This window comes from Cygnus atratus, chromosome 1, assembly GCF_013377495.2.
Source record: "Cygnus atratus isolate AKBS03 ecotype Queensland, Australia chromosome 1, CAtr_DNAZoo_HiC_assembly, whole genome shotgun sequence".
NCBI classification, from domain to species: Eukaryota; Metazoa; Chordata; class Aves; order Anseriformes; family Anatidae; genus Cygnus; species Cygnus atratus.
In genome coordinates, this window is record NC_066362.1 from 188,266,835 (window position 1) to 188,282,877 (window position 16,043).

The window sequence follows — 16,043 nt, forward strand, 5'->3', positions numbered from 1 at the left end:
TTTCTTATAGATAAGGCTTCTTAATTTTTGTCTATGAACCATTAAAATTTAAACATTCACCTTGTGGAGTTATGTGTGAATTGTTTGCTTGAGTAGCAAGATGATTTTCCAGTTCTTCTATTTGTTGCCTGTATTGCTGCAGTTGTACTTCAAACTGCTCTACCAAGATTCTGAAGTAGCTAGATGAATAAAACAGTGAAGTTTAATCATACCATTTCATTAATTTGCTACTATTTAAAGAAAAAAACATTCGCTGCCAATTTCCATTTTGCTACTTGCAGCAGGTATATATTTTATGACATTCTTCAACAAGTAAAAAGAATGTGGACTGTATTTCTCAAGTCTGTGGTATAAGATAAGCGTAGAAATAAAACACTGATTCTGTGAAGCATCTGGTACAAACATTACAAGAAGCAGAAATAAATCAACTTACGAAGTTATATTATTGACTACTTTTACAAATAACAATAACTCACTCTGCTGGAGCTGTATTTTCATGCTGGAGACCAGGAGGAGTTTTCTGTGTTCTTAATGCTATTTCTGCATTCTTCAGCTCCTAAATAAGGAAAATTAATAAAACGTAAGGTACTGAATGAAGTGCTGAAAAATAGCTACAATTCTACTGTTAACTTAAACACAGGACGAAAACATTTTATATGACGAAAAAATACGATAGAATCTGACCAGAAATTCTTCAAATTTCTTTCTACTCTTGCAGAAAGTTAAAGAACTGCAAATACCAGAAGAGGTTTGGACAAAGAACTAATAATGGTACACTCTGAAAGTATGCTGAACTCTTAGAAGAGCACAGAATGGTTTTGGGTTGGAAGGGACCTTTAAAGATACAACCTCTGCCATGGGCAGGGACTGTCACAGGTAAGATTTAATTTCTATTGTACTTCAGAAATCCTGTTACATTTATTAAGGACTACGGAAAAAGAACAGTCAAATGCAAGGAAGTAACACATCTAAAAGAAAAAACTTTTTAAATGCAAAATGTTTTTTTTTTTTTTTTTTTTTTTTTTAAAAAAAGTGCCCTTTTCTACGGAAAGGATCTTTCTAAGCATGGTAATTACAGCAGACTCTGTTTAATACTTTCCAATAACCATCATTACTCCTTTCTCAATGCCTGGTTCTGTCACTATTCTCAATTGCATTGTTTAAGGAAATGCAAGAATATCACTAACAACTTCTTGCTTTCATAGAAAATAATTGCCCAAATATAACTAGAGTATTTCCTTTCAAGATATAAGGAGCATCAATTTTTTTACTTGATAATAAAATACTCTGATTTATAAAGTAAACAGTCTTGACATGCCAGATGAAAGAAAAAGTGACAAGATCTTAACTTCAGAACTTAATTTGAGCTCAAACTGGTGACAGTTAAAATGCAGACTGCTAAACAGAGCTGTGACTCCTTCACTAAAAAAACACTCGATACAGTTAGATACTTTGGTCCCTGAGTTTTTAATTTTTCTTCAGTAGTCAACAGAAGAAAATATCCTTGCATCTCTACTGCTCCAGCGTCCATCATGTGGTTACAAACTGATCTTCACTGGCAGCTGCATATGCAACTGAAATGGAACTAGAGGGGGTATATATTCCCTCCATTGCATAGGCAACATAAAGGACGCTTTCCTCAAGATAGGTGTCTTTATGCTGTCGTACTTCTCTGAAAACATCGGCAGCAATGATTTGTCTCCTCCGATAATTTCGGGCAGATCAGAATGGATTAAGCTTTTCACTTTGTTTACAACCATTTTAGTTTGGATACCATATGGTTTCAATGTGCTAACTTGTCTGATAAATAAAGGTATTTATCCTACACAAAATAAACATGCAAATTCTACATAACGAAGTTTTATTAAGTTATACCTGTGCAGTTTCCATTTTCAGCTTGTCAATATTAAGAGTGTTTCTCTGTAATCCACTGGCAACTACAGAGAGAAGTTGTTTCAGAGCTTTAATGTCTTCCTGTACTTTAAGCATTGCTTTAGATGACATTCTACTAATTTCTTCCTGAACTTGTTTTTGTTCTTTCACAAATTTCCTGGAGAAGGGAAAAAGGGAGTGGTAGGAAAAGAAACACAATATATTGAACCTGAAATACCCAAGTGTTTACCCCACTTACATTATTTAAATAGGAACAAAGGAATTTTAGTTTTTCCAAAATCTAGTACTGAATAGTAAAATTGTTGTTTAGCTAGCATGCTAACACCGTAGAAAACAGCAAAAACCACCAAGACTTCAATAGCAATTGTATAAACATGTCATGCTGTACTCTGAGAAACTAAGCTACATATATTTTTTAATATATAACATCTATCCATGTAAAGCAATTATCACATTGAATTCACCAATACAGTGATGTACAGACTGACTAGTCTACAACCGGCCTCCTTCCTGCTTCAGTGAGGCTGTTTTGTAGTTCTCTCAACTCCATGCGAGATCCACAATGCATATGCAAATAAGATTCAATATTTATTATGCATGTACAACAGGCTTACAGGGAGAGCAGGATCAGCTTCTAGAAGCATATTTACTGGGCACAGCTGTTTGTGGAAATGCTATTTAAAAGCAAGTCTGAAAAGGACAGCCTAAGACTTCAGCTGCTACAATTATCCACCTACTCTGATCCCAATATTAATGCGACAGCCTTGGGCTAGTAAATTATCCTGCAAGCAGCCTGCAGTAAAGTGTTTTTGTTACGTAACAAAACACAATACTTCAGCTATGCAACTATAATAAATAAAGCACTACTTACTGCAGATTTTCTACATCTTGACAGATTACTGGAGGTAGATTTTCATCCTTTAGTGCTTTGCTATCTCTGCAAGAGACAATGCATATTTACAGAGTGCTTTGAAAATGGCAAGCATTTTTTTACGTGATTATTAAGTATCATGAACACTTTCGTGTGACTGATTACACACTTTTACACCTGTTGTATGTACCCTGCAACTAGGAAGGATTTCAATTAATGCATAGTCAGACTATGCCAATGTCCGATCCTGTGGTACGAGTATTGCACACATATTGCAGAAACAGTTTTTCAAACCATGCAATTAGTCAATAGCAAAAGCCAGATGAGCAGCAGGTATCGCATTTGATAGGAAAATTGCAATGTTTAAAATGATGAACCATCATTACTAAAGGACCCATACTGCAAAAATTGGTTATTTACAAGTAAGGCTTTTCCAACTGCAAAGTAGTAGAAAAGGCCAGTATGTCAGAAAACAACTAAACTTAGTAAGATACCGAATACAAAGATAATCTGAACACTTACTCTGGTCTTGTTCCTGTTTTGTCACCTAGAAAAAAAATTGTAGGTCAGAAATAAAGATTTGAGGAACTGACAAAACAACTTTAATGAGATTTTAAGGAAAAACTAATGAGTGCACTCTCCTTGATTTCTCTTATTAAAAGGAAGACACTAGGTTAGCCATAAAAGAAAGATTTTAATTTATTCTCCCTTCACAGACAATTATATTTTCAAGAACAATGATTCACCAGGTCAGGTGCTAATTTCTTGGCACAAAAAGTAACGTCAAGCATCTTATGTCCCTGCACCAATCGCTACAAATGCATGAACAATTGCAGTTGCATAAGAAATCTGTCCCTGCTTACACAACCGTAGCTTACTCAAACCTGCACCCACAGAACACTGAAGTGTTTTGAATTCTGCACCAGCAGCCCCTTCTCACATAAAAAGCCAATTGAGGTTTGTTCACTGGACTTCCTTAAAAATTCTGCTATTGCATGTTGTCCAGGAATAAGTGAGGTTTTAGAGAACTGAGGATGTTACTGCTTACTTACCATCTACACAGTTCAAACTAGACATCTGTGTATCTGGATGAGAAGATGGATCCAAGATACCAAATACCTCTCTTGAGCAACGAAGAGGAGCTGAATCCAGTATCATATATATAGGCTATTTCTAGTTGTGGCCAGGAGCAGTAACTGTACTGTAGCAGTCTGCTAGGAAGAATGCTCAGACCAAGAAATGGGCTTTTTCAGCTGGATGCCATTCAAATCTTTACTTCCTCTCAGTGCCAACAAGCTAGAAGGTAGCTGAAGGTGATGCTAGCACCACAACCAATTTAGGCTGCCCAAGCCAGTGTTCCTGCCAGGCAAAGCTGTTTGTTTGAGAAGCAAGAACCGCTTAAGTTGTCTGCAGGCTGTCAGCCAGTACCAGAACCCACACTCACGCATCCATTCTATATACCTTTAGCAAACAAAAACCACACCAAACAACGACCACCCTCACCCCCAATAAAAGCAATTACCAAAGATCAACTGCACAAAAATGGAAAAACAAGACCAGAACTGATAGAGGCCAGAATTAGGACTAAATTTACTTTGCTTTCTCTCCCAGTCATTTTTTTTATTTTTTTTTTTTGCTGCATACCACCTGAACAGTATCTAAAAGGTGAAAGAGTTTTGAAATTAGACCTTGCTACTTTTTGAGAAACTGCCCTGGTTTTTAATAACATGAGGAAAACTGTTATACAATAATTAAAATATTGCTCTGCAGGAAGCAAAGAAATACTAGGCACTCGGTCTCAAGAAAAAAACCCTTTATAACTAATTCCAGAAGGCAGCATAAAGATGACAGTGCCTATCTGTCCTGGACCTTCTAAGGGCAGCAATTTCATAAGCACTTTTTTTTCTTTTTAAATAGCCACATCTCCTCCTTCCTTATCTTCATAAAGAAAAAATAAATAAAAGCCACAAAATCATCACCATCATACCTTACCACCAGTCCCCACAGTTGCACAAACAATTGTACTGTCACAACTGAATAGTAGTGCACAGGTAGGACTTAGTCAATGCTATCCACTATGAGAAACACTCCTAAATAATTCCTAAATTCTGAAAAGTGAAAACTCTGAAACAGTCCCCTTTAGCACTTCCCGTTGCTTTGCTAAGGGATCCCTTTGCTCCTTATCCTGACAGCAGTAGTCCCCCACTCCCAGTTCCACTTTGCAACACAGAGGGAATTCAGGTACTTAACTCATTTGGAATTACAAACTAAGAGCTGGGCAAAACAATGCTAAGCGATGTCAGACTGAAGTAGGCTTGGGTTCTCTAGGCTTCACTTTAAGATACTTGTACATCATGGAAGTGTTGTGCAATCCTAATGCCATGGTAATGGAACCCCTCACATTGAGAGCCTAGAACTCAAAGCTTTTTCATCAGTTGCAGCAGTAATATCCAAAAAAAATCCACATCATGCAGAATACTCCAGTTTGGGCAGTCAATATGTCATCTCTTCTGCATATAGTTTCGATATTTCCTTTTCTTTTAGTTATTGGAATACCTCATTTCAAATTTGGCTCCTGAATGAAACCAAGAGATTAAATGAACAGTTTTGATTCCCCAGAGAAACTGCACATTTTATAATCAGCTTTAGTTAAGATCACTCTGGATGTATAAAACCAAGGTAAATTAGTAAGTGCTCATCTGTCTATGTTCAATATTCTGTTAAGTATTTCAGAGATACCACATAGGTAGGTTTTAATAACTGGTTTTAACAACCTGATGGAATGTACCAGGTATCAGTACCCACTACCAGAAATAGAGCTTTAAAAATATCATTTTTTTTACCTGTTATTCTTCATTCTATGGCTTTTGAAGGGGAAAAAAAAGTAAACAAGAAAACCCACCTCATCAGTTTAACTGTTACGACTTAAGAACGCTATTTCCAAACAAGTACTTTTTGTATTTGCAGTATATTTCTTCAGCATAGCTCTAATTCCCCCTCTAGTGGCCATTTGACACAGCTGTTAGGAAATCTACCACAGCTTTCCAGTGAACAGCCAGCCATAAGAGTCTTTTATGCCTGGAAGGCCAGAAACCAGGGTTTAGGTCCACAGTTCCTAAGTATGATACTTGATTATACTTATTTTAAAGTAAATAAATTCACAAGACATCGTGTTTGCAAGCAAAGTTTTGTTCTTCTATGCAAGTACAACATTCAAGAATGAAATTAAGTGAGAAACTTCGTAAAATAAAGCAGTTTAAATTGATAGCTTTAATTCCACATCCCTAACAGTGAAGTAGTGTCTCTTCTGTAGTACTCTGATAATTTTGTCAGTAACAAATTATGGCATGCATTACCAGCTATAAACATTTTTAAACAAACTTACTTTTTTTGTCTGAAGAACTACTAAAATCAATGCCACCAAGACCTTCGTTAGCAGTACTTGAAGGAGCCGCAGTCGTCCCCAGAGTCAAGCTCAAGGCATTCTGCCCAAGCCCTGCAAGAAACACAAACAGATTTTTTGCATTTAAAATGCTGATAATTACAAATTATTTTAAGCTAAACCCAAAGATTACCTTGTTCGCAATTTCAGTTCATTTACTACATTTGGATTAAAATATGCAAAATAGATTGTATCAAGTTCCACACAACTCTGTGAAAGTATTTTATGTAATTGCTTCACATTATTTGATAACTAGATAGCCAACTTAGTCATCATCATTTTAAGTATCTTTGTTTCATTTGCAGTTTAAGAGCAGCATGTTACCAAGACTACAACACATTAATTTTTCCTCTAGAATTAAAGACAGAAAGTCAGTAAATAATTGAAATGACAACACTAATGGTTAAAAATTTTATTCAGATAAAAAGCCAGCAAAATAAGTCTTAACTTCTCCACAGCTAAAGTAGATACTTATACAATGTTGCCCTCTCCTGTTTACAATCAACTTCCTTGAGTCAATTATCACAACAAAACTTTTTAAAATTAGAACCCAAGCAAATCAAAGTACAAGCAAATTTAAGAACGAGGGACAACAATGACTTCAGTTTTCATTTTTATTGTATATTCCAGTCTGTTCCAAACTGTAAAACAAGAATAACTTTCACAGTATTAAGATTTATATAAAAGTAAATCTTACCTTATAACTTAATACAATCAAGCATTGAATTTCAACTTTTTAAGATAGAAGGGGAAAAAAAAAAAAAATGTTCACCTGTTGCTGCTGTGCTTGTATTCTGGAAGAGCGACCCTCCTAAACCTGCTAGGGCTCCTCCTAAGGAGAGGCCTGTGGAAGCAGTTGTAGTTGGAGCAGTTGTACCACCCAAATTTAAGGTAAAGCCAGTAGTACCTGCAGAGAAAACAAACCAGCTTCATGCAGACGCTGCGTTCAAATACATCCACAGACAATCTGAAATAACTGAAATGTGTGAACAGCATCTTCATTGTGACTAAATAATAAACTCAGACTTTTTTCCCCTGCAATTTCCAAAAACCACTAGAGACTTTCAAACTGCAAGTCATTTTGTGCCATATTACTGCAATCTTGATTAGTCCAAGTCTACCTGCAACTATAGCAAACTTCTGAGAGCCCCGCAGAATACTAGAGAATCTAGAACCTGGCACAGGATTTATTTTACAAAATAATGGATCTAACAAGTGTGATTGACTTTTTAATCTTCGAATGCTGAAATGTTAATGTTTTATGTTAAGCATTAAAGTATTTCACACAAGGCAAATAAAAAACTTCTTATAGGTAGTTCGAGTCTTCTGCCGTAATTAAGTATCACAGCTTTTGGCAGAATAGAGGGGAATAAAGTAGAGAATATAATAGAGGGGAATAAAGTAGAGAAGGACCAAAGGCATAGAGTGACAGAGCACAGAAGACAAACGACTGGGCTGAAATGCAGTCTCCCAACATTAAGAAAAATGAACTCCACTCTTAATTATCACATATGTTGCAGTTCAGCTAAGTAAAGTGTACTGGCAAACACTTGCCATCATAAGAGCTAGAAAAAAAATCTCATTTATTCTAACTAGTTAACTATTTCATGCTGTCTACAACAGGTAGATGCAACTTTTCAGCTGTGTAAGTAGGAAACTTTCAACATTCAGTGGGGTTAACAATAATTAAGATGATGGTTTTATGTGACAAATCAACTATTGCTACCCTTCTAACAACTTTGATTACATGCTGCCTAAATTACAAGGTGTACTGCCCCTTATATAAAATAGAGGTCTGTATTGGGCTACCCAACTTAGAACTAGTAAAGTCCAATGAACCTTCTTACTGAAGGTTCTAGCATTATGCAAATGCTAGAATAAAACAGAGCATAGCACAATTTTACAATAAAGTTATACTGTTAAAGACAAACAACATTTTCCTACCTGCTGCGGGAGTCGATGTAAGAGCAGATGATAGCGACAGGCCACCCGCTGAGGTAGAAGTAATAGATAAAGCAAACGGTGTGGCTGAACCTGCAGGTTTGTTGAAACCTAAACTAAAGCCTGTGGTAGCTGCTGATGTGGTAGCAGGTGTGCCTAAAAGAAACCCAAAAATCACTGTTTGAGTATTCGGTCTCAAAATATCCAATCTCATCTTCTAAGCTATCCCCGTTTAATTGCCACAGGCACCCCAGCAGGCAAGATCACTTGCAGGCAATAAAATATTTCCACAGCACCTTCAGATAAATTTCAAAGTTGACGTTAATTGCAAAGTTATGTTTCCTCCAATATTCTGAATAATCCAAGAGGCTTTAATTTTGGAACACAGATAGACGTAATGTGCAAGCCAGCAGGAATGCACATACCCCTTCAATTTATAAACAAGAAAATTATATTAAGATGTTACTTCCTCAGATTTTGCTTTTGAACACTTACAAAGAAAGGCAAATAAAGCTTCTACTTCCTGCTAATTTCATGGTAAGAATACATCTTCTGTTCTGGAAGCTGTATTCAAAGAAAAGTGTGATACACAAACCAGAATAACAGGGATAATAAAAACATTGTATTCTCAATAACTGCTCTGTGTCTGTTTTCAGTGACATTTCATTCAGCTACTCAAAAGAATTGACATTTGCCTGCATAGTACTGACTGCCACATATGATTACACATCAAGTTCTGGGTCAGCTGCTCTTCCTTCTCCTACCCATTTCATTCGCTTCTTTAACCAATACCATTTTTCCCTACTTATTCACAACATGGTTTCCAAAGTGCTTGGACACCAGTCTGTCTGGTAGCAGTACCCCCATGTCCCCTCCTCCTTCCCTCTCTCACCCCACAATAATTTTGGTTGTTCAAATTCAAGGTCAGTTCTGATGTTTCCAAAAAAAATTATCTGAAAACACCCACATATTTCTGTAATTCTCATGACAGCTGAAAAACAGCGATTAAAGCCACACCAGAGAAACAAGAGTAATGTATTCCTCATGTCCCTTCCCAGTTCAACTCTTTACCCTTCTGCTAGAGGGAATTAACAAGCAGATCTGTTCACTCAAAGTTCGTAAGAACAAGAAGCTCTGTATGAAGAATTCTTTGATAATGGATTCCACTTCTCTGCTGAAGGATGACACTGATGAGGGGACAAACACAAGTCTAGCTTTTCACTGTGACCACTCTTACTGTTGTGCAGGAATAGAATAATCCTTTAGCTCTAGTCTGGCTTGCTTTCCCCTATATTCATTAACATTCAAATTAGGTCCTTACCTAGCGTCAGTGCTGTAGCAATGGTCGTTGCTGTTCCTGCTTTAATAAAGAAAACAGAGTAAGAACAGTAACTGAGAACCACAGAGCGGTTATCCTAATAACAAACATGAACCAAAACATGGAAATAACGTAACAGATGTAGACTATTATACAAACTTTTACATATTATCTTGAAAGCAGAAAAACCATAACAGAAACTACTATTTGTGAGCACCAGCAGCATACAACAAAGCATAACTGCCTTTTAAAAAAACAAACTTTTCTTTATGAGAATGTGTTAAGAGCGAAGCTGACGTTAACATAGAAGCACACCAAGTTGTTTTAAATTTCAAACAAATGAAAGTAAACAAAACTATGGAGACCGATAATTCTATCAAGTTTTTTTTTTTTTTTTAGCCATATGGCTGTACGTAACACTGACACAAAACAGATTTACAGAATGATGAAGAAGATTATGGGGAGCAAGCTTTTGTAAAGTGTTGTGTCTTGGCTCAGGGTTTTTACCCCACTTGTAATTTAAAGAGACAGTTTTGAACAGTGCTACGCCATTTCAGATTTTAAAAAAGTGATTAAAAGTTCAAAAGACAGAATCAAGACAGAAATCACCCTAACATAGACAAACACAGTAATAATGATTATTAAAATAATTATTCCTTATTATTTCTAATAAGGGAATTTCTAAGAACCAATCTATCTGTTCATGCAGAAGTAGAAAAAAAATACAATTTTCTCCAAATAAATTGGAGCTAAAATAAAATTCATTAAGTTATGTATGCACGATAGCAGAAAAATAACTCAAGTCTGAAGAGGTTCATTATTTTATACTCCAATTCTTAAGACTTCTGTAAGAATTTCTGCATCTATAACTAGAGAATTTCTATAATTTCTGTAAGAATTTCTGCATCTGAACTACAGACCTAAGGAAAAAGAATCAATAAAATTTCTCTATATTGCTAACATAAAAAAACAACTTGCAACTGCAAGACTGCAAACATTAACAATTTCACAATGGTTTTAAGTATTTTTCATATCAAAATTACAGTTCAATTTTAAATCATAATTTTAAGTATTCTGGATAAAGAGGTGTTTCCAGAAAATACCAGATTCAAATTGTGGCACAATTTACACATACGCTCAGATACAATTTTCTGGCAACTGCATTTGTGTTTATGCAGCATTGGTGCTGCATACTTCTCAATTAACAACCTTTTAACCTTCTCAATTAACAAACCATTCTGTGAAGACTTTAAAAAAACACCATAAAATGACATAAGTAATATTCTGAGTGTGGCATTCTGTGCCATAAGTAATATTCTGTGTGCCATAAGTAATATTCATGTGGTACATGTACAAAACGTGTGGTATATATATGGTACATTTCTTCACTGTTGACTCAAATTTTTGCTGTACAAGAACTTTTTCTACCTGTACTGGTGCCTCCTAGCGTAAAGCCAGTGGTTGGCTTTGATCCAAAGAGTCCACTCCCAAAGCCCACTGACGGAGCTGACGTAGTTGCTGTAGCGGTGGAAGAACCCAGAGTTCCAAAATTAAGTCCACCTGTGGAGCTATTACAGAATAAGACCGTTAGCATTAATTATTTTTTAAACGAAAAAATCCAACCCCCCTTATTTCTATTTCTTTCCCACACCACCATTGCCCTGAACAGTCAGAACATAGCAGAGCAGGACAGAGTCAGAGCTCACTGTCACCAAAGAGTAATCCACCTCCCTCCTTCTTCTACAGCTACCTAGCTTCTACTGCTTCCATGATGCTGACACCATCTGTTGAACTCCTTGCCACCTGCCTGACACATCCTGATAAGCCAGCCAAAAACTTTTCTCTTAGTTTCCTACTATTTCCCCTGAACTACTGGAAGTGGAGGACAAATGCTAGAGCCAGCCCAAAGATGATAAACCTGCAGGAACATCCTTTCAAAGCAACTGGAAGCCCAGTTTGATACCTCTGTCCAGAGACGTCAACCAAAGCTACCTCACCCTGAAGCCATAAGCACATAGACAAACATCCGATCACATCAACAGCACAACTTGGGCCTGTCTTCCCACCAAAAAACACAGAGGGAAGAATTAATTTTCTAACCACAATGCTCTCCTTTTCCACACATGCAAACAACAGGCAATCCATACCTACGTTCTGCACACTTTCTTTTCTGACAATACACTGTGCAATCCAATCCAACCAGTGAAATAAACTTCCAGAACCATTTGCACAGATTAAGGGGAAGAGAGGGGAAAGAAAGAGGAGAAACTCAGAGTTCAGCAATCACAAGGAAAATTAACAGTTGTGGTTTTTTTTTTTTTTCTTTTTTAAATTTTGGGTAACTACCCATTATGGAAGCTTCATGGGAATTACAGGACAAGCCATGTTTTGCAGAGAATACACTAAGTTATTGCACAAAACATGTGGGGGAATACAGTAATCAGAATTATCTGTAACCTGTGAAATCACAGGTACCAAGAGCCAGATGTGTCTAAGATTTAAAAATTTTAATTCTTAGACTGATGAAAGATGAGGTGAATAATTTATTTGTACTAACTTCTGGCTTCCATTTTGAACCTCTTGGGAAGCTAGAGAAGATTTCTTGAATTTAGATATTTTGTATATACTACAGCAGTAGCACTGAAATAAAACATAATTTAGGCTTCAACATAACAGTTGTTACAAACTACTTGAGGTTTCAGATGTTCAATATTATCTCATTGTTCCCTCTTTTCTTTCTTTATGAATGCAGCTCCTCTGCGTAACAAATTAATCACAAGAGCTGATCTTTAAGAAAAAGAAGGCTATCATAGGCTTCTACAGTAAAAGTTGGCAATATCTACACCCTGGCAACCAGGCAAGTCCAGTAAAAGTTGGTAAAAATTCAAAATCTGGGTGTTGAGTGACCCTTAAAGGTAAATAATTCAGGAAACAGACACCAAGAAGTTCAGAAGGACAAAAACCAACTAACTGTCCAACTCCATAGGAGCCAAAGCACTTCACCTTGCTTTACTCTCAGAATTTCAGCATACCAAACTGCTGCAGCATGACCTAATTGCTTATCACCTTATATATATACACAACATGATGCTTCTTTCGCTAGTTGAGAGCTTGTTTCTCATCTTTTCCCAGTACAGACAAAGGTGATTTTTGATTAACTTTTTTCACATTTCAGCATTACAGCAGAAGAAAGCTAAGGCCCAAAATATGCAATTCAATACTATGGGACAAAACAAACAAACAACAACAAAAAAGTAAATATGCCAAAATGTAGAAGTAAACCAATGGCAGTATGAGAAAGCACAGACCAGGGTACTGTTTACTCCCTACAGCTGGAAGGATGAGGAGTTCAGCTCACTTAAGTCTTAACTCTAACATCAGAGCTAGAACAAAGCACTTCACCTGGCTAAAGCATGCTATAGAGAATTGTGATAAACAAGAAAGACCGTAAATACCTCAACTGCTATTGGCTTAATGCAGGAATTACATAGGCTGCCACACCATATAGGCTTTATGCCATCAGAATATAAACTGACTGGCCACACTGACTAATAATACTCATGCTTGGACTAAAGAGCAAAGCCCCCTTCTTCCAACACCTGGCAACGCTGCCTCAGCTGAGAAGGGACCCAGCTTCTTCTTACTGTCTGAAACACATTCTCCAGCAAACCATCCTGCAGGGATGCTCAAGATTCTTTTACAAACCATCCAGCAGTGAAAAGGCCTGTTCCTCTGTGACACTCCTTGACCAATAGCCCTGAAGACTCATCCTACTTGTAGAAATAAATATATGAATAAAGATGCAAAATATAATATTTGCTATTAATTAGCTTCTATGACATTTTAACTTAGTTTTTATGCATTAAAAAAGGCAGCCAGAACAGCAAAAAAAACACCCTACAAAAACATTTAAATTACATTGGTAGTGTGTACCACATGCAAATCAACACAACAAAATAAATTCTTTTGTTTCAAGCCATATATTAAAATAATGCTTTTGAATAATGCATGTTTCCTACGATTAAAATTAAAGTTTTTTTTTCTTTTTAAACAGGCATGAAACAAAAGCAACTTAAGTTCTTTACAGGGTTCACGTAAAAGCTTCACTGTGGGGAAGAAAAACACTCGCATGTAACAAAAATATCATTAACCTGTCCTGACTGGACAATAAAGAGTATTAGAAGAAACTCAGAAGACTTGCCCCCTCCCATACGGGCTTCCAAAAAGCAATATTGCCTTTCAACCCAGAGATACTCTTTGATCCAGATGTTGTTCCCTTCCCACTAATTCCTGCCAAATCCTACAGCTGGATATTTTGAAACATACCTCCTTCAGGTGAAGTAGTAACTCACCCTGTCCATTTCATTTATGTTAGTGCAATCAATTTTGCCTGATAAGATTTGGAAGACCTCCAAAATTTGTGTAGTGCTCTAAAGCTCCACCGTAAGGGTCCTAATCTTCAGAGGCATAACAGCAAACAGGTCAGGAAGAATATAGGCTAGTGCAGGTTTGTGAATAAAAAAAAAATCTTGCCTGTTATTCTGAAAAAACTAAATACTAATATTGCTTTTAGCACAGAGCCTGCTATATCACGTGCAGATCAAAGCCCAGCACCAAAGTTTTCTTTCCACTCCAAAGCACAAGCACCAAATGAAAGACTGAGACAGAAAGGAACTTGGAAACAACTTAGAAATAAACCTGGAACTTGGCATTTGAACATTACACACTCAGACTCTGAGCGTGCCACACATACCACCTCAGGCTGCCTGCTCACACCTAGGCACATGGGGGGTTCACCTTTTGCATTCAGAAGGATAAAAAAAACGTGAAGGGCGTCGCATAGCTCAGACAGAGACAAAACAGATCAAGACGAGGATCATAAAATCGTTAAGGCTAGAAAAGACCTCCGAGATCATCTGGTCCAACCAGCCCACTGCCACCAATGTCACCCACTAAACCATGTCCCCAAGCACCACATCCAACCTTTCCTTGAACACCCCCAGGGACGGTGACGCCACCACCTCCCTGGGCAACCCGTCCCAATGCCTGACTGCTCTTTCTGAGAAGAAATGTCTCCTCATTTCCAACCTGAACCTCCCCCGGCCCAACTTGAGGTCACTCCCTCTAGTCCTACCACTAGTTACCTGTGAGAACAGGCCGACCCCCAGCTCCCCACCCCTTCCTTTCAGGTGGTTGCAGAGAGCAATAAGGTCTCCCCTCAGCCTCCCCTTCCCCAGACCCAACGGCTGCCCCTCCCTTTGTCCTCAGCCGCCCACAGGCCCTCCGCCGGTGCTGCGGGGCCACACGGCGCCGTGAGGGGCAGCCCCGGGAGCTGCGCTCCCCCACCCCCGCGGTGCTCCCCCCGCACCCCCTCAGCCCCAACCCCCGGGCTCCGTGAGGACCGCCCAGTGCCGCGGGGGGTGCGGGGAGCCGCGTTACCTCGGCGTGGCGGCTCCGAAGGAAAACCCCCCGCCTCCTCCTCCTCCTCCTCCTCCTCCTCCTCCCGCCCCGGCTGCAGCGGCCGTTGCGGAGCCCAGGGTGCCGGCGCCGAAGGAGAACCCCGCGGACATGGCGGCGGCGGCAGCGGGGCCGGGGGGCGGCAACGGCGGGGCCCGAGCCCGGCGGCAGTGGCGGCCACGCTCCCTCCGCGCGCCCGCCGCAAAGCACCACGGGACAGCGGCGGACGGCCCCGGCCGCCCTTAAAGCGGCAGCGCCCCGCCCTGTGGAGTTCCCCCCCCCCCCCGTCATTCCGAGGAGCCCTTCGACAAATTCTTCCTAACGGAGAGGTTTCGAAGGGCCGAGATGGGGTGGAGCGACGGGAAAGAGGGCTTAGTTATGGAGAGATACCCCTACGCGATTGTGATCGCTCCTAATTGCCCATGGATGTCATCCCTCCGTTACTCGAAAACTTTAAAGTTCAAGACCACCAAAACCACGTGTTGGTATCTTTATACAACATAATTTTATAGAAATTTGTATAAAACTTGTATAAAACTCGTTAATTATTTTAGACCACACAGAATCATCTAGGTTGGAAGAGACCTCCAAGATCACCGAGTCCAACCTCTTAACACTAACAAGTCCTCCACTAAACCATAATAATCAGGAAAGCAGTGCAGTGCACATAGCCCATACAACTTTTAAGCTGTTTTATCGTGTCTCTTATTTATTGTACAGCACACGTATGATTCCTGTGTACCGGCACCCACACAGGTACAAAATGGATGCATTGCTGCTCTGTGTTGTTATTTCGTTCTAATACTGTTGTTTGTAGGTTCGTGCCCCGTATGCCCTGCCAATAAGCACACAGAATTGGAATCCACATGAAAGTCTTTTAATTAAATTTTAACTCTACAGAGTCACGAACCAGCCCCCAACTCTTCACAATCCCCTTTTGCAAGGAGCAATACTTTTAAAAGGGCCCCTATAGAGGAGTTTCCCCGTTCACAATCCTCCTGTTGTAAGACGGAAGCCCTCCACCCACGAAGAGGCCTGGGGAGCCAGGGCACGGCTCTTTTCTCCACACACCTCCTGGCACCACAGCACCATGCCTGCTTTCTCCTCAGTGCCAGCCGCCA

General features: G+C 38.9%; 1 protein-coding gene across 4 annotated transcripts in view; it reads right to left on the minus strand.

The window, feature by feature from the left end:
- Positions 1-15,140, minus strand: part of NUP58 (nucleoporin 58) — a 37,065-nt gene extending 21,925 nt beyond the window's left edge. For 2 of the 4 annotated variants that reach the window (XM_035542451.2, XM_035542449.2), the window contains exons 1-11: positions 14,905-15,134; positions 10,894-11,033; positions 9,469-9,504; positions 8,151-8,303; positions 6,979-7,113; positions 6,150-6,260; positions 3,287-3,311; positions 2,765-2,830; positions 1,876-2,050; positions 477-556; positions 61-179 (exon numbers count right to left, since the gene is read on the minus strand). In XM_035542451.2, coding sequence (XP_035398344.1) covers positions 61-179; positions 477-556; positions 1,876-2,050; positions 2,765-2,830; positions 3,287-3,311; positions 6,150-6,260; positions 6,979-7,113; positions 8,151-8,303; positions 9,469-9,504; positions 10,894-11,033; positions 14,905-15,035 — 1,171 coding nt within the window. In that variant the 5' untranslated portion in view covers positions 15,036-15,134. Of the gene's footprint in view, positions 1-60; positions 180-476; positions 557-1,875; positions 2,051-2,764; positions 2,831-3,286; positions 3,312-6,149; positions 6,261-6,978; positions 7,114-8,150; positions 8,304-9,468; positions 9,508-10,893; positions 11,034-14,904 lie in introns of all 4 variants that reach the window. The other 2 variants (XM_035542448.2, XM_035542450.2) reach the window with 2 other exon arrangements.
- Positions 15,141-16,043: the final 903 nt, after the last annotated feature.